General features: G+C 43.6%; 1 protein-coding gene across 4 annotated transcripts in view; it reads right to left on the minus strand.

Annotated features, from left to right (window-relative positions):
• The window catches only part of LOC126284091 (integrator complex subunit 1), a 292520-nt gene that overhangs the window by 220479 nt on the left and 53297 nt on the right, over nucleotides 1-18744 (minus strand). For all 4 annotated transcript variants that reach the window (XM_049982751.1, XM_049982744.1, XM_049982760.1 and 1 more), the window contains one exon: nucleotides 13012-13147. In XM_049982751.1, coding sequence (XP_049838708.1) covers nucleotides 13012-13147 — 136 coding nt within the window. The remainder of the gene's footprint in view (nucleotides 1-13011; nucleotides 13148-18744) is intronic.

The raw sequence follows: 18744 nt of genomic DNA on the forward strand, positions 1-18744 counted from the left end.
TGGGATCTTTTCTATCTCTTCTATCAACCTATCTGGTACAGATCCCACAGTGGTGACCAGTATTCAAGCAGTGGGCGAACAAGTGTACAGTAGCATACTTCCTTTGTTTTCAGACTGCATTTCCTTAGGATTCTTCCAATGAATCTCAGTCAGATTAATTTTATATGGTCATTCCATTTTAGATCACTCCTAATGCCTACTCCCAGATAATTTATGGAATTAACTACTTCCTGCTATATTGTAGCTAAATGATAAAGGATCTTTCTTTCTATGTATTCGCAGCACATTACACTTGTCTACATTGAGATTCAATTGCCATTCCCTGCAGCATGCGTCAATTCATTGCAGATCCTCCTGCATTTCAGAACAATTTTCCATTGTTACAACCTCTCGATATAGTACAGCATCATCTGCAGAAAGCCTCAGTGAACTTCTGTTGTTATCCGTAAGAGATATATATATATATTAAAAACAAAGACTCAAAGACCCACCAAGTGGGAAAGCGCCGGCAGACAGTCACATGAACAAAACACACAAACACACACACAGAATTACGAGCTTTCACAACTGGCAGTTGCTTCATCAGGAAAGAGGGAAGGAGAGGGAAAAATGAAAGGATGTGGGTTTTAAGGGAGAGGGTAAGGAGTCATTCCAATCCCGGGAGCGGAAAGACTTCCCTTAGGGGAAAAAAAGGACAGGTGTACACTCGCACACACACACACACACACACACACACACACACACACACACACACACACACACACACATCCATCCGCACATACACAGACACAAGCAGACATATTTAAAGGCAAAGAGTAAGGGCAGGGATGTCAGTCGAGGCGGAAGTACAGAGGCAAAGAAGTTGTTGAAAGACAGGTGAGGTATGAGCGGCGGCAACTTGAAATTAGCGGAGGTTGAGGCCTGGCGGATATCGAGAAGAGAGGATATACTGAAGGGCGAGTTCCCATCTCCGGAGTTCGGATAGGTTGGTGTTGGTAGGAAGTAGCCAGATAACTCGTACGGTGTAACACTGTGCCAAGATGTGCTGGCCGTGCATCAAGGCATGTTTAGCCACAGGGTGATCCTCATTACCAACAAACACTGTCTGCCTGTGTCCATTCATGCGAATGGACAGTTTGTTGCTGGTCATTCCCACATAGAAAGCGTCACAGTGCAGGCAGGTCAGTTGGTAAATCACGTGGGTGCTTTCACACGTGGCTCTCCCCTTGATCGTGTACACCTTCCGGGTTACAGGACTGGAGTAGGTGGTGGTGGGAGGGTGCATAGGACAGGTTTTACACCAGAGGCGGTTGCAAGGGTAGGAGCCAGAGGGTAGGGAAGGTGCTTTGGGGATTTCATAGGGATGAACCAAGAGGTTACGAAGGTTAGGTGGACGACGGAAAGACACTCTTGGTGGAGTGGGGAGGATTTCATGAAGGATGGATCTCATTTCGGGGCAGGATTTTAGGAAGTCGTATCCCTGCTGGAGAGCCACATTCAAGGTCTGATCCAGTCCCGGGAAGTATTCTGTCCCAAGTGGGGCACTTTTGGGGTTCTTCTGTGAGAGGTTCTGGGTTTGAGGGGATGAGGAAGTGGCTCTGGTTATCTGTTTCTGTACCAGGTTGGGAGGGTAGTTGCGGGATGCGAAAGTTGTTTTCAGGTTGTTGGTGTAATGGTCGAGGGATTCAGGACTATATATATATATATATAATAGAAAGAAACTTCCACATGGGAAAAATATACTAAAAACAAAGATTCCAAGACTTACCAAGCGGGAAAGCACCGGTAGATAGGCACAATGAATAAAACACACAAACACACACACACACACACACACACACACACACACACACACACACACACACACACAGAGTTTCGAGCTTTCGCAACCGACGGCTGCTTCATCAGGAAAGAGAGAAGGAAAAGGAAAGATGAAAGGATGTGGGTTTTAAGGGAGAGGGTAAGGAGTCATTCCAATCCCGAGAGCGGAAAGAGTTACCTTAGGGGGAAAAAAGGATAGGTATGAAATCCCCAAACCACCTTCCCTACCCTCTGGCTCCTACCCTTGCAACCTCCCCCGGTGTAAAACCTGTCCTATGCACCCTCCCACCACCACCTACTCCAGTCCTGTAACCCGGAAGGTGTACACGATCAAAGGCAGAGCCACGTGTCAAAGCACCCACGTGATTTACCAACTGACCTGCCTACACTGTGACACTTTCTATGTGGGAATGACCAGCAACAAACTGTTCATTCGCATGAATGGACACAGGCAGACAGTGTTTGTTGGTAATAAGGATCACTGTGTGACTAAACATGCCTTGGTGCACAGCCAGCACATCTTGGCACAGTGTTATACCGTCCGAGTTATCTGGATACTTCCTACCAACACCAACCTATCTGAACCACCAGGCCTCAATCTCCGCTAATTTCAAGTTGCCGCCACTCATACCTCACCTGTCTTTCAACAACATCTTTGCCTCCACACTTCCACCTCGACTTACATCTCTGGGAAAGACGAAAGGATGTGGGTTTTAAGGGAGAGGGTAAGGAGTCATTCCAATCCCGGGAGCGGAAAGACTTCCCTTGGGGGGGAGGGGGGGGGGAAAGAGGACAGGTGTACACCTGTCCTTTTTTTCCCCATCCTACCCTTCTTCAGGAAGGAGAGGGAAAGACGAAAGGATGTGGGTTTTAAGGGAGAGGGTAAGGAGTCATTCCAATCCCGGGAGCGGAAAGACTTTCCTTAGGGGGAAAAAAGGATAGGCATACATTCGCGCGCGCGCGCGCACACACACACACACACACACACACACACACACACACACACACACACACACACGCTTATCCATCCATACATACACAGACACAAGCAGACATATTAAAGGCAAAGAGTATGGGCAGAGATGTAAGTCAAGGCGGAAGTGTGGTGGCAAAGATGATGTTGAATGACAGGTGAGGTATGAGTGGCGGCAACTTGAAATTAGTGGACATTGAGGCCTGGTGGATAACGAGAAGAGAGGATATATTGAAGGGCAAGTTCCCATCTTCGAAGTTCGGATAGGTTGGTGTTGCTGGGAAGTATCCAGATAACCCTGATGGTGTAACACTGTGCCAAGATGTGCTGGCTGTGCACCAAGGCATGTTTAGCCACAGGGTGATTCTCATTACCAACAAACACTGTCTGCCTGTGTCCATTCATGCGAATGAACAGTTTGTTGCTGGTCATTCCTACATAGAAAGCGTCACAGTGTAGGCAGGTCACTTGGTAAATCACGAGGGTGCTTTCACACGTGGCTCTGCCTTTGATCGTGTACACCTTCCGGGTTACAGGACTGGAGGAGGTGGTGGTGGGAGGGTGCATAGGACAGGTTTTACACCGGGAGCGGTTGCAAGGGTAGGAGCCAGAGGGTAGGGAAGGTGCTTTGGGGATTTCATAGGGATGACACTCTTGGTGGAGTGGGGAGGATTTCATGAAAGATTGAGAGGCAAGGCTGAAAGTGAGAAATTCCTGGAAGGTTTGGAGAGGGTGATTTTGAGGAAGAGGTGGTGGGTCCCACTGTGATGGAGGACGGAACTGTTCCAGGCAGGGTTCAATTTGGATAGTGTCTTGGGGAGTTGGATCATTAGGAGTGAGATCAGGATTTTTTTTTCCTTGAAAAAACTTAATCCTACTCCCAACATCACCACAGCCGAAGCCCAGGCTATCCGTGATCTGAAAGCTGACCGATCCATCATCATTCTTCCGGCTGACAAGGGTTCCACGACCGTGGTACTTGATCGTCAGGAGTATGTGGCTGAGGGACTGCGTCAGCTTCCAGACAACTCTACATACAAAGTTTGGCAAGGTAATCCCATTCCTGATGTCCAGGCGGAGCTTCAAGGAATCCTCAGAACCTTAGGCCCCCCTACAAAACCTTTCACCTGACTCCATCAAACTCCTCACCCCACCGACACCTCACACTCCTACCTTCTACCTACTTCCTAAAATTCACAAACCCAAACATCCTGGCCGCCCCATTGTAGCTGGTTACCAAGCCCCCACAGAATGTATCTCTGCCTACATAGATCAATACCTTCAATCCATTACATGCAGTCTCCCATCCTTCATCAAAGTCACCAACCACTTTCTGGAACGCCTGGAATCCGTACCCAGTCTGTTACTCCCGGAAACCATCCTTGTAACCATTGATGTCACTTCCCTGTACACAAATATCCCGCACGTCCAGGGCCTCGCTGCAATGGAGCACTTCCTTTCACGTCGATCACCTGCCACCCTACCCAAAACCTCTTTCCTCGTCACCTTAGCCAGCTTCATCCTGACCCACAATTTCTTCACTTTTGAAGGCCAGACATACCAACAATTAAAGGGAACAGCCGTGGTTACCAGGATGGCCCCCTCGTATGCCAACCTATTTATGGGTCGCTTAGAGGAAGCCTTCTTGGTTACCCAAGACTGCCAACCCAAAGTTTGGTACAGATTTATTGATGATATCTTCATGATCTGGACTCACAGTGAAGAACAACTCCAGAATTTCCACTCCAACCTCAACTCCTTTGGTTCCATCAGATTCACCTGGTCCTACTCCAAATCCCATGCCACTTTCCTTGACGTTGACCTCCATCTGTCCAATGGCCAGCTTCACACATCCGTCCACATCAAACCCACCAACAAGCAACAGTACCTCCATTATGACAACTGCCACCCATTCCATATCAAACGGTCCCTTCCCTACAGCCTAGGACTTCGTGGCAAACGAATCTGCTCCAGTCCTGACCCCTGGACCATTACACCAACAACCTGAAAACAGCATTGGCATACCGCAACTACCCTCCCGACCTGGTACAGAAGCAAATAACCAGAGCCACTTCCTCATCCCCTCAAACCCAGAACCTCTCACAGAAGAACCCCAAAAGTGCCCCACTTGTGACAGGTTACTTCCCGGGACTGGATCAGACTCTGAATGTGGCTCTCCAGCAGGGATACGACTTCCTAAAATCCTGCCCCAAAATGAGATCCATCCTTCATGAAATCCTCCCAACTCCACCAAGAGTGTCTTTCCGCCGTCCACCTAACCTTCGTAACCTCTTGGTTCATCCCTATGAAATCCCCAAAGCACCTTCCCTACCCTCTGGCTCCTACCCTTGCAACCGCCTCTGGTGTAAAACCTGTCCTATGCACCCTCCCACCACCACCTACTCCAGTCCTGTAACCCGGAAGGTGTACACGATCAAGGGGAGAGCCACGTGTGAAAGCACCCACGTGATTTACCAACTGACCTGCCTACACTGTGATGCTTTCTATGTGGGAATGACCAGCAACAAACTGTCCATTCGCGTGAATGTTTGTTGGTAATGAGGATCACCCTGTGGCTAAACATGCCTTGGTGCACAGCCAGCACATCTTGGCACAGTGTTACACCGTCCGAGTTATCTGAATACTTCCCACCAACACCAACCTATCTGAACTGCGGAGATGGGAACTTGCCCTTCAATATATCCTCTCTTCTCGTTATCCACCAGGCCTCAATCTCCGCTAATTTCAAGTTGCCGCCACTCATACCTCACCTGTCATTCAACATCATCTTTGCCTCCACACTTCCGCCTTGACTTACATCTCTGTCTATACTCTTTGCCTTTAAATATGTCTACTTGTGTTTGTGTATGTATGGATGGATATGTGTGTGTGTGTGTGTGTGTGTGTGTGTGTGTGTGTGTGTGCGTATATACCTATCCTTTTTTCCCCCTAAGGTAAATCTTTCTGCTCCCGGGATTGGAATGACTCCTTACCCTCTCCCTTAAAACCCACATCCTTTCATCTTTCCTTTTCCTTCCCTCTTTCCTGACGAAGCAGCCGCCGGTTGCGAAAGCTCAAATTCTGTGTGTGTGTTTGTGTGTTTTATTCATTGTGCCTATCTACCGGCACTTTCCCGCTTGGTAAGTCTTGGAATCTTTGTTTTTTATATATGAATATCAATGGTCCTACGACACTCCCATGCGGCACATCTGAAATCACTTTTACTTTGGTAGACTTCTCTCTATTGAGATTGACACGCAGCGTTCTGTTATCTAGGAACTCTTCAATCCAATCACACAACTGGTCTGATAATCCATATGCCTTGAGGAAGTCAAGAAACACGGCATCTACCTGGGAACCCATGTCTATGGCCCTCTGAGTCTCGTGGACGAATAGCGCAAGCTGGGTTTCACAAGATCATCATTTTCGAAACCCATGCTGAATCCTACAGAGTAGATTTCCAGTGTCCAGAAAAGTCATTATACTCGAACATAATACATGTTCCAATATTCTACAACTGATCAACGTTAGAGATACAGGTATATAGTTCTGCACATCTGTTTGACGTCCCTTCTTGAAAATGGGGATGAGCTGTGCCCTTTTCCAATCTTTTGGAACACTACGCTCTTCTAGAGACCTACGGTACACCACAGCAAGAAGGGGGACAAGTTCCTGCGTGTACTCTGTGTAAAATCTAACTGGTATCCCTTTCTTCTTCTGAGCGATTTTAATTGTTTTTCTCTCCCTCTGTCATCTATTTCGATATCTACCATTTTGTCATCTGTGCGACAATCTAGAGAAGGAACTACAGTGCAGTCTTCCTCTGTGAAACAGCTTTGGATAAAGACATTTAGTATTTCAGCCTTTAGTCTGTCATCCTCTGTTTCAGCACCACTTTGGTCACAGAGTGTCTGGACATTTTCTTTTGATCCACCTACCGCTTTGACATAAGACCAAAATTTCTTAGGATTTTCTGCCAAGTCAGTACATAGAACTTTACTTTCAAATTCATTGAACGCCTCTCACATAGCCCTCCTCACACTACATTTCACTGCGTGTAAGTTTTGTTTGTCTGCAAGGCTCTGGCTATGTTTATGTTTGCTGTGAAGTTCCCTTTGCTTCCGTAGCAGTGTTTTAACTCGGTTGTTGTACCACAGTGGCTTTTTTCCATCTCTTACGATCTAGTTTGGCACCTAATGCATATTGTACAATGGTTTTGAACTTTGTCCACTGATCCTCAACACTACCTGTACTTGAGATAAAACTTTTGTGTTGAGCCGTCAAGTACTCTGAAATTTGCTTTTCGTCACTTTCCCTAAACAGAAAAATCTTCCTACCTTTTTTAATATGATCGCTGATTCTCTGTTCTGCGTTAACTGTTTCAAATAGTTCAGGTCTGTTTGTCAGCAGAAGGTCTAATATGTTATCGCCACGAGTCAGTTCTCTGTTTAACTGCTCGAGGTAGTTTTCAGATAATGCACTTAAAAGAATTTCACTGGATTCTTTGTCTCTGCCACCCATTATAAAAGTTTGAGTCTCCCAGTCTGTATCTGGTAAATTAAATTCTCCACCCAGAACTACAACATGGTCGGGAAATCTACTCGAAATATTTTCCAAATTATCCTTCAGTTGTTCTGCCACAACATGCTGAGCCAGGGGACCTCTTGACACATCCAATTACCATGTCTGAGCCTGCTTTAACCGTGACCTTCACCCAAATTATTTCACATTTCAGATCTCCGTCAATTTCCTTCGATACTATTGCACTTTCTATCGCTATAAACACGCCTCCCCCTTCACTGTCCAGTCTGTCTCGGTGGTATACATTCCAATCTGAGTTTAGAATTTCATTAGTGTTTACATCTTGTTTCTGCTAACCTTCCGTCCCTAGTACTACGAAGGCATTGTGACCGTTTATTAATGAGAGCAGTTCTGTGACCTTTCTATAGATGTTCCTGGAGTTTACTTCTACCACATTAATATTGTCATTCCCTGTTGTGTTTTGCCTACTCCTATTTTGTCACGTCTCAGGAGGCGTCTTGTCGGGCCTATGGAGGGAATTCTGTAACCTAAACAACCCACATGTGCACTCCATATGTACTCCGCTACTCTTGTAGCCGCTTCCTGCGTGTAGTGCATGCCTGACCTATTCAGGGGGACCCAACATTTCTCCTTCCGATAGTGGAGGTCGAGAAATTTGCACCCCAGATCTCCGCAGAATCATCTGAGCCTCTGGTTTAAGCCTTCCACTTGGCTCCAAACCAGAGGACCGCGATTGGTTCTGTGAACAACACTACAAATAGTTAGCTCAGATTCCACCCCACGAGTGAAGCTTTCCGCCTTCACCAACTCCGTCAACCGCCTGTATGAACTGAGGATGACCTCTGAACACAGACACCAGGAGTCACTGGTGCCAACATTAGCAACAATTTGCAGTTAGATGCACTCAGTGCTCTCTATCGCCGCTGGCATGGCCTCCTCCACAGGGGCCTCCTCCACATCTCGGATGAGGCCCCCCAGCAAGCAGACAGAGTGAACACTGGTCTTTTTCTCCGATCTTTCCGCTATTTCCCTAAGGGGCTCCATCACCCACCAAACATTGGAGCTCCCAATCACTAATAACCCCCTCCCTCCTTCCCCCGTGTGCCTGCTCGGACCTTGCTGAAGGAGCACCCACATGTCCACTCACAAGCAGAGCGGGCGATGCCACATGACCAGCCTCCACAGGCAGGGTGGCCCAACTGCGCCCAGTACCCTCAAAGACGTCTCGACAGCAGGAACCACGGGTGACGCATGTAACACCTGGGGTGTACCATGCGACGTACCAGACTCTCCACTGCCACTACACTCTGAGGCAGCAGCCTGAAGATGGCTGACCGCAGCCATCAGCACTTTCAGGTGCTTGCGAACAGCGGCCAGCTCCTCCTGCGTCCGTACACAGCAGTCACACATCCTACCCATCCTAAGGAATCAACAATTTACTGTAGAGAGTTAAGTAATCAACTTTTAACTGGACTGCTAATTCACTAAAGGCGACTGATAGCTGAGTAAACTGTGGTTACTAGGAACTTCTTTTTGGAAACAATGAAAATAAGCACTAACTGTCTCTGGATTGTATTAAAAACAAACACGAAATCTATGGAACGCAATTACTAGTACTCAAAAATTAAAGCTTCCTAAAAGCAAAAACACATGGAAAAAGAAGTGACAAGTACGAAAAACACAGTTAATACTTAATTTTACGTAGCTTGCTGCACAGCAAATGTGAAGCAGATGGCAGTCTCAGTAAAATCTATATTCTACCTTTTCCATACAGTCATTAGTTCTTTGAACGCAACAAGGGGGAATTGTAATTCTAGCAATGAGCCCAAAAAAATAATATGTACCAGTAATAATAAGCAAGCAAACACTATTGTAAAAGCCATGTTCTTTAGTACACTTATTTATGAGTGAAACAATTAGAAAAGACAGGAAATGTATTTATGTGAAAAAAATAATTATGATTCTACAACGCGTAGATTCCCACGCCGGATTGAAAGTTCGATTAATGAAGGACCTAGGATTTTCTGCTTCTAGCCTGAACAAGACTGTGTGAAATCAGCCCAACATCAAAGTCAATGAGACAAGATCTGGTTCTGTGGCAAAAAAGCATAAATACATTCAACCATCAGCAGATCATTGTGTGGATAAAGTCACAGTGTGGTTTGTTAGCACGAGAGCATTGGGAATTTCAATTAGTGGCAACATACTGAGAGAAACTGCTTCAGTTTGCTGCATAAATGGGGGATCACCAACTTCACAGCATTGAATGGTTGGATTAATCTATTTAAAACTCATCATAGCATTGTTTACAACCAATTGTGTGCTAAAGTCTAAGTATTGATAGTGGAAATGTGAACCAATGGAAAAAGAAATGCAAAATATCTTTAAAGATTATGATCCAAAAAATATTTTAAATGTTGACAAAACGACTATTTTCACGACATATTAGCAATTAAGACCTTATGTTTACCGTGGGAAACAGATTAAGCAGAGAATAACCATTTTAGTTATGGTCATTCCTGATGGGTCCGAAAAACTACCTCCTTTGGTAACTGGCAAATTTAAAATGCCAACTTGTTTCAGAAATGTGAGAACTCTGCCAACTCATTATGATTCCAACAGCATTGCATGGATGACCATTTGCATCTTCAAATCCACCATGCACATGCATTCAATGTTAACATGGGGACAAATAGAGGAAAATAGTGCTGCTACCTGATGATGTCCAGCACCCCCTTACAATCTTGTGTGTCAATTCAGTGTATATCAGGTGTATTATGCTCAAATCCTGACATATGTCACAAAGAGCTAGGTAATAAAAGGAAGGGAGAGAAGCAAAATACAAGCTAGCGAGATGAAATTTTTGATAAATAGTGTTGGAGTGACTAAGCTGTCACTGAGAAATATTAAGTTAGCGTCCCTGCCTCCTAACCGTACAAGTGAGCTTCAACTGTTAGATCTGGGACTCATCCATTCATCTAAAAGAAATATATAAACATATTTGTTCAGAAGGTTGTATCGATGTACAATAATGGCATGGACCCAAAATCTATGACCATACATGCTATGCATTATACAGCCACTGCATGGATGGATGCAACAAGCTATATCTAACTGTTTCATGAAGGCAGGATTTAAGTTCACAGAAAACACTGCAATCACTGGCAGAACATTTGTCTGAGCCTACAGATTTTTATGTGACACATATATCATCTAGCTTCAAGAGTATGTCAGTCATCATTTCAGAGGTGCCAACAGTAGGTAGCATCATTACAAAACATTCTGAAGAAGGGAAGAGCAGATGCGATTGGTGAACAGAATGAAGAAGATGACAACCAAGAACCAGTTGTGCCAAGCAGTAGAGAAACTGTGGAAGCTATTATCATTTTAAGGTAGTACGTTGGCATAAGGTAATGATAATGCATTTGATGCTTTGTATTGTGGAGAGAGAAGTAGAACTAATTACTGTTAAAAAGAAACAAAAACAATTAATTATTTCATTTTTCAAATAGGCAAAATTTAAAATGCTTCAATTTCATATTCTGAACAACATAGCAAGAGTGTCGGTAAAATTAATTAATTTATTTTCATTTCTTGTGTTTACCATGCTTTCCTGTATTTTACATATTTGAGTCACTCCATGTCAAATCATCAAGTCTCACAACCTCACCTCCTTTGATTTTATTAGTGTTTTAGGTACATCTTGTCTGCAGTTTCAGGTATCTGGATTAATTATTGTAAGACATACCATTAACTAAAATAGCTTTACAGTCCTTCATATATTGAGGTGCAAATCTAGCCCTACTTAGGATACAGATTTACCTTTGGCTCATTTTATAGAGAAAATGAAGGGTTTTAATTGTATGCGTCTTTCAAATTACACACAAAAGTTTTCTGACCAAACATTCTGTTTTCAAAATTTTGAACTACTTTTTGTGATAAACCTACAAATTTAAAATTTTGATAAATTAATATAATATTAGTCCATACGTGTTTAATATAACCTGAAAGTTTCGCGCTATAACTCAAAAGAGCTTTCAAGTTGTTATCAAATTTGTCCAGTGATATGCTCATTACCCTAAAAAATACAGGTACTATGTTTGAAGTTAGGCAGTGAGTGAAACCAAAACTAATTTATAATTCTGTCCACAGGTGGCAGACTAATTGAGTGTGATATGCAGGTTAAGTTTCTATCAACACTGCTGAGTAAAGTGCCATACTTTTCCTCTTTACAGTGAATGTTCACGTACAGCTCTTCTGTTGCAACCCTTTCAAAGAGGAGAAAAACAGTCATGTTGTGAAAAACTTCAACCTATTCAAGAATGGATGGTGAATTTGCTGACTGATGCGAAATCACACTGTAAAGTCTGTAGTAAATGCAAAATAAAGCTTCATAAATTGAGCAGCCATAATCACATTGGAAACCTTCTCACATCAATCACCTGAGTACAAATGACAGCCTTGTCAATGGGCTGGCCCTTTTATACTTTGTGTACACGATAATGCCACCATCAGTACATGTGCATATCACTTCCCATGACTTTGTCCCCTCGGTGCATATCGGGTGTATTATGCTCAAATCCTGACATAAGCCACTAAGACCTAGGTAATGAAGAAAAGAGAGAGAAGCAAAATACAAGCTAGTGAGATGAAATTTTTGATAAATAGTATTGGAGTGACTAAGCTTGACGGATCAAGGAATGAGAGGATCACGAAATTAGTAAATGAAGAACCATTACAGGATAGGTTAGAGGAATCAAGATTTAGATGGCGTGGACATGTTAAGCTAACTGAAAAGAAGAGGATACCGAGAAAGATATACTGGATGAAAGGCAAGGGAAAAAGAACAAAGGGAAGCCCACGAGGCAGGCAGCTGAAATGACTGAAATCTGGATCAAGGTGGAGATAGAGAGTGGTGGAAAGACAGAAGACAATGGGAAGGTTTGTTTCGAGTAAGACGGCCCATGGCTGGAAGCAGCACAAAATGATGATGACCATGTTTTTTAAGCATGTCAAAAAAGAAACAAGACAAAACTACACAGAAACGAAAGAAATAAGCTGGCAATTATTAAATATCAAATCACAAAATTAAATTAAGTGAATGAACAAATAAACACACCATTGATGCACACACTGAACTACTCTTTTGGGATAAACGAGGTTGTGCCAGTGCACAAGAAACAGGTGAAGGACGACCCAACACCTACAGACAAGTTTCAGTATAACCAGCCACATCAAAAGCATTGGATAAGCATAAGTATAACATATTAGTTGTTTATCTGGAAAAGCACAGTCTCATATACTCACAGCTGATTTCAGGAAAACATAAATCTAAAGAATCAGTTACTATTAACCTGACAACATATTATACAGTCATTAGACGAAGAATGCTGCATTTTCCAGGTTTTTGGTTCTTTCCAAACCATTTGACACTACTGCCCATGAAGTATTTACACAGAAACTGGAACACTGTGGCATCTTTGTGCAAGCATTTTTATACCGAATCAATAGGAAACCATCAAACAAGGATTCTCACAGGATTCAATAATGGGGCACCATTACTATTTCTTCTACTGTTTTTCAGCTATATATATCATTATCACCTCACATACTTCTATAACTAATGATGTTACTAAACAAAAAGTCTACAGGAAAAGAAAATGGTTTTTCTATACCTCTACAAGGCCCGCACATGCAGTGAGGAACCGCAGAAAATTACGTGTTATATTGTCTGGTGGCTGTCGGCGGTTCAGCTGTTCCCGCACAGCTTCCATTACTATCTGTTCTACAGCTTCTTGTGATGAGGCATAGCTGAAACAATCATTGTATGAACACTTTCAATAATTTCTTCAGTGTCTCTTGAGAAATTACAAATTCAAAACACTTTAGCTCTTTTTTCCTTTTAGTTACTTTAAATATACTGCCTACACAATGGATGAAAATAAGATTGATACAAACTATATTTTGTCCTTATTTTAATGTACAGATTACAGTCAAAACACAGAAATGAACATGATTACTGAGACTGCGTGAGAAGGAAGATTTGTTAACTGTTGAATTGGGAACAATTTGTGCACATGCGACAAACATGCAGTCAGACATCAATACTGATCTTCTGATACTTTTTAATTTAATGCTATTTTAGAAGAGTTGGTAGGTAAGGAACACGATTTAGGTAAAGTGGAAATGAACAGGTGAAAAAGGAGAGTCACTATAGCTCCACAGAGAAGAACACAAGAGGCAGACAAACAGTTTCAAATTTGAAATTATAGTACCTGAACCAAAATTATTTCCCCATTGAAAAGACCACAAGCAGAAACCAATTACATGGTGAAGAGTGACAGAAGACATGCAGAAAATAGAAAATTTTAGTTAAACAATCAGAATGAAAATGCTAACCAAGGCACAAATACTTTCTTTAATTCAACTTGCTTGTTCATACAACTGTGTTCTTTGAAAAATTATTAAGTCAGATCCATATGATTTCAGGATATTGAAATCCCATCCTCAAGCATGATCTAGAGGTCACTAATACATCAAACTCACAAGCACAGCACCAATTGAGACCCCCAATCAACAGACGGGACCTCCACTCTGTAATTTTCTGGGTATTCTGGTCGACTTCTTTATTACTTCCAATATTTTAATACTGGTGGTATTTACAGAACTCTTTTGTCTGTATTATAAATCTCCATTACAGAGCATGTAATCTAGCTTTCTAATAATTGTGAAACTTTTACAAGCCATACAGATTTTGTTATTACTATGTAGTGACAGTTTCATGTTCCTAGAGATGCATTTCTTATTGCAGAAATTCTTAGTTAACAATATGCTGTATTCAATTTGCTGACTCGATCATCTGCTGCAGTTCTTTCTACTGAAGTTTTATTGTATTATTCCTCACAGTATTTGAAATTTCTGGCTCTTGCCATTTCATTTTGTTGTAGCCTCTGGATATGCTGAAAGTAATGCTAAACTGTTGGCAATAACCAGACAGTTTACCTTAATTTCCATTTCATTTTCAACCTAGAATGATCTGTTTAGTTTTGTGATTTTTGAGTTCAGAGATACCATTTATTATGATTTCTTCCTAATGCTCAGTTAAACAATAAAAGTAATAAACCATCACATCGCCTTATGACAGCCTCCAAAAGTCATGCATACCACTGGAAGTTACTTTTCAATGCAAACTTAATCTTTTTTCTGTTGACATGTGTCTGACATGTATTACATAAGGATGCTATAAAATAATGTCAGTTTGTGCAATTTTAAATTGTCTAAAAGTTAACCATCCATTACTATCCTTATGGCAATCAATATTTTAAGCACACTGAAGAAGAACCTTGGTGCACAGCTGAGGCGTGCAGTCTATAATACAATGCTGAAATTTTAGTACAGCAAAAGAAGAGTCGTATGGCATAGTTCCTCTGTGGTACGTGAGAGCTGTGTCTGAAATTAATTAGTTAAGTGTATCTCACTATACTGAGTGCCAATATTATGTACCCCAATATTTTTTAATTATATGAGCAGCCACAAAAGTGAAAAAGATTGTTATCAATGATATCTAATATATCCTTACATCAACTGAAAAGAATAATTTCCACTTAATTTACACCTGTAGACAAAAAGAGTTGAGCCAGAAAGGAGTCAGTGAAATCACGTCAAAGTTGATGGGTAAGTCCCACATTACAAGACATTTCCACTATTCCTATCACTACACCTGGCCATGCGCAATACAGCAGAAGTGGGTATTCCATGATCAAGTTGTATCATAACTGACCATGCATCCAACATGGTATCAGCTACTGCAGTTGAATAGTTCTTGGAGGAAAATTTGACTCCATTACATGCAGCCATATGCTTTAGAAATGGGCTACATAATTTTCCAAAACGACTGACTGATCAATTCAATACAATGTGTGAGAAGATAGACAGTAAATGGATGTAGAGGGACCAACCACCCCCATTCAGCAGACTGCTCCAACTCAAGTGATAGCCAATGGACAGTTGGCACCTGCATGCAGTGGTGAGCCAAAAAGCTGATGCACGGGAAATTCGGCAACTAAGCTGTAACCAATGCAATAATACGGCCTCGGCTGAGCATCTGCAGGCCATGGCCGACAAATGGTTGGCGCATGTGCAGAACATGTATGGAAGCAGTAGGACCACCTGGCAATTAATCTAACCAATTTGCACCTGCTCACAGGTGAGCGGACAGTTGCTCGCAGGTGCCAACCCCCACGAAGCCTAGCCTATCGCACAGGAACAGAGGAATATCAGACACTCTCCTAGTGATACAATCTCACACTACCATCTAGTAAATAAAATGCGAGATTATAGAACAATAGGCTAAGTATGCAGCACCACTGAAGACCTCTCACACAAACTCAATGGGTAGTTATCAACAGGGAGACAGCACTAGCCACCTGCATTAACTTATGGTGGGATGACAACATAAACCTAATCTCAGACTGTCACAAATAATAGCTTTCAACCAGTAAGGCCTTAGTCAGAATTAGACGGCAAACACACAGATACGCACGTACGCAAACACAACTCACACACACATGACTGCAGTCTCAGTGGCCACACTGTGAGCAACAGCATTGATGCATGGTGGGAGTGGCAACTGGGTGGCGGTAAGGAGCAGGCTGGGGGAGGGATGATAGGGTAGGCGTGGTGAACAGTGACGTGCTGTTGGGGAGCGTGAAGGGACAATGTGGAAAGAGGGTAGGGCAGCTATGTGCAGTTGGGAGGTTAGACGGAGGGAGCGGAGAGCTGGGGAGGGAGAGAAGAACAGTGGGAAAGGAGAGAAGTAAAAAGACTGCATGTGATGGAGGAATGAGGGCTGTGTAGTGCTGGAATGGGAACGGATGGAGAAGGGGCTGGAAGGGAGAGGACGGTGACTGACTACGGTTGAGGCCAGGAGGGTTACGGGAACGTAGCATACATTGCGGGGAAAGTTCTCAACTGCGCAATTCAGAAAAGCTCGTGTTGGTGGGAAGGATACATATTGCACAGGCTGTGAAGCAATCATTGAAATGAAGGATGTCGTGTTTGGCAGGGTGCTTAACAACAGGATGGCCCACTTGCTTCTTGGCCACGTATTGTCGGTGGCCATTCATGCAGAATGACAGCTAGTTAGTTGTCATGCCCAAGTAGAATGCACCACAGTAGTTGCTGCTTAGCTTATAGATCACTTGACTGGTTTCACAGGTAGCCGTGCCTTTGACGGGATAGGTGATGTTTGTGACTGAACTGGAGTATGTGGTAGTGGTGGTGGTGGGAGGATATATATGACAGATCTTACATCTAAGCGGGAAAGCGCCGGCAGACAGGCACATGAACAAAACACACAAACACACACACAGAATTACTAGCTTTCGCAACCGATGGTTGCTTCTTCAGGAAGGAGAGGGAAAGACGAAAGGATGTGGGTTTTAAGGGAGAGGGTAAGGAGTCATTCCAATCCCGGGAGCGGAAAGACTTCCCTTAGGGGGAAAAAAGGACAGGTGTACACTCGCACACACACTCACACTCACACTCACACACACACACACACACACACACACACACACACACACACACATCCATCCGCACATACACAGACACAAGCAGACATATTTAAAGGCAAAGAGTAAGGGCAGAGATGTCAGTCGAGGCGGAAGTACAGAGACAAAGAAGTTGTTGAAAGACAGGTGAGGTATGAGCGGCGGCAACTTGAAATTAGCGGAGGTTGAGGCCTGGCGGATATCGAGAAGAGAGGATATACTGAAGGGCGAGTTCCCATATCCGGAGTTCGGATAGGTTGGTGTTGGTAGGAAGTATCCAGATAACTCGGACGGTGTAACACTGTGCCAAGATGTGCTGGCCGTGCATCAAGGCATGTTTAGCCACAGGGTGATCCTCATTACCAACAAACACTGTCTGCCTGTGTCCATTCATGCGAATGGACAGTTTGTTGCTGGTCATTCCCACATAGAAAGCGTCACAGTGCAGGCAGGTCAGTTGGTAAATCACGTGGGTGCTTTCACACGTGGCTCTCCCCTTGATCGTGTACACCTTCCGGGTTACAGGACTGGAGTAGGTGGTGGTGGGAGGGTGCATAGGACAGGTTTTACATCGGGGGCGGTTGCAAGGGTAGGAGCCAGAGGGTAGGGAAGGTGGTTTGGGGATTTCATAGGGATGAACCAAGAGGTTACGACGGTTAGGTGGACGGCGGAAAGACACTCTTGGTGGAGTGGGGAGGATTTCATGAAGGATGGATCTCATTTCGGGGCAGGATTTTAGGAAGTCGTATCCCTGCTGGAGAGCCACATTCAAGGTGATCTGGAGACAACATAACTACCTAACCTTTGCACACATTGTTGTTCACCAACCTAAGTTCTGCACATGATCAACATAGCTCATCTCAAACCAACACTTTTTCGACTTTTTTCACACCTTTATCTCTCCCTATATAAATCTCTATTTACTTTCACTTTAACCTCATATTACCCTTTCCACCTACTAATACCATGTCAACCTCACAACATCCCTACAACTACCCCATTAAATTTTATTTACATTCCCTCCGCAAACATGCCTTCACCCTAGCCAGATTACGCTCCCATATTTTATTTACTCAGGCTTGTCTGACATTTGGCATTACTCCCAAAGGCCACACACTTAAAGTTCCCATCTCTGGCTGCAATCCTTCTTTCCATCAGTCCTTATACCAGTTCCAAACAACACAATCCATAGCCCTCACCCACCTAATCCTTCACCTATACATCGACTCGGCCAATGAACACACGCGTCAACTCCTATCCCAAATCAAAGTCCTCAATCTTTCCTCTCCCACATCCACACCGGCTGTACATAGCATCCTCCTACAGGCCAACCGCAAATTAGAACAACATGCCACCCTCCACCTCAAAAAACTATCAAATCTCCTGGTTTCCCACCTCCGGAAAGGCAACTCACTCACCCTCCACAACCTTTCCAACAAACCTCAACCTCCTCTCATTGCACACAGACCCAGTCTCTCCCATCTACTCAATCTCCCACTTCCAGCTCCACTCCCCCCAACACCTCAAAATTCTAGTCAACACAATCTGGAACCACAACACCCCAATTCAGTAGTTAACCTTTCCTCCAAACCCCTCTCCCAATCCGAAACCTCTGTCCTATCCAAAGGCCTCACCTTCAGCCCCACTCCCAGCTTCAACCAAACTGCCCTTGTCAAAGATTTACTGTCCTACACTCGTAGTCTCTGCTGGAAATATCACTTTGCCACAAAGAAAAACAATCCTGATCCCACTCCTAATGATCCAACTCCCCAAGTCACTATCCAAATTGAACCCTGCCTGTAACAGTTCCGTCCTCCATCACAGCGGGACCCACCTCCTCTTCATCAAAATCACCCT

The sequence above is a fragment of the Schistocerca gregaria genome, chromosome 1 (genome assembly GCF_023897955.1).
Source record: "Schistocerca gregaria isolate iqSchGreg1 chromosome 1, iqSchGreg1.2, whole genome shotgun sequence".
NCBI lineage: Eukaryota > Metazoa > Arthropoda > Insecta > Orthoptera > Acrididae > Schistocerca > Schistocerca gregaria.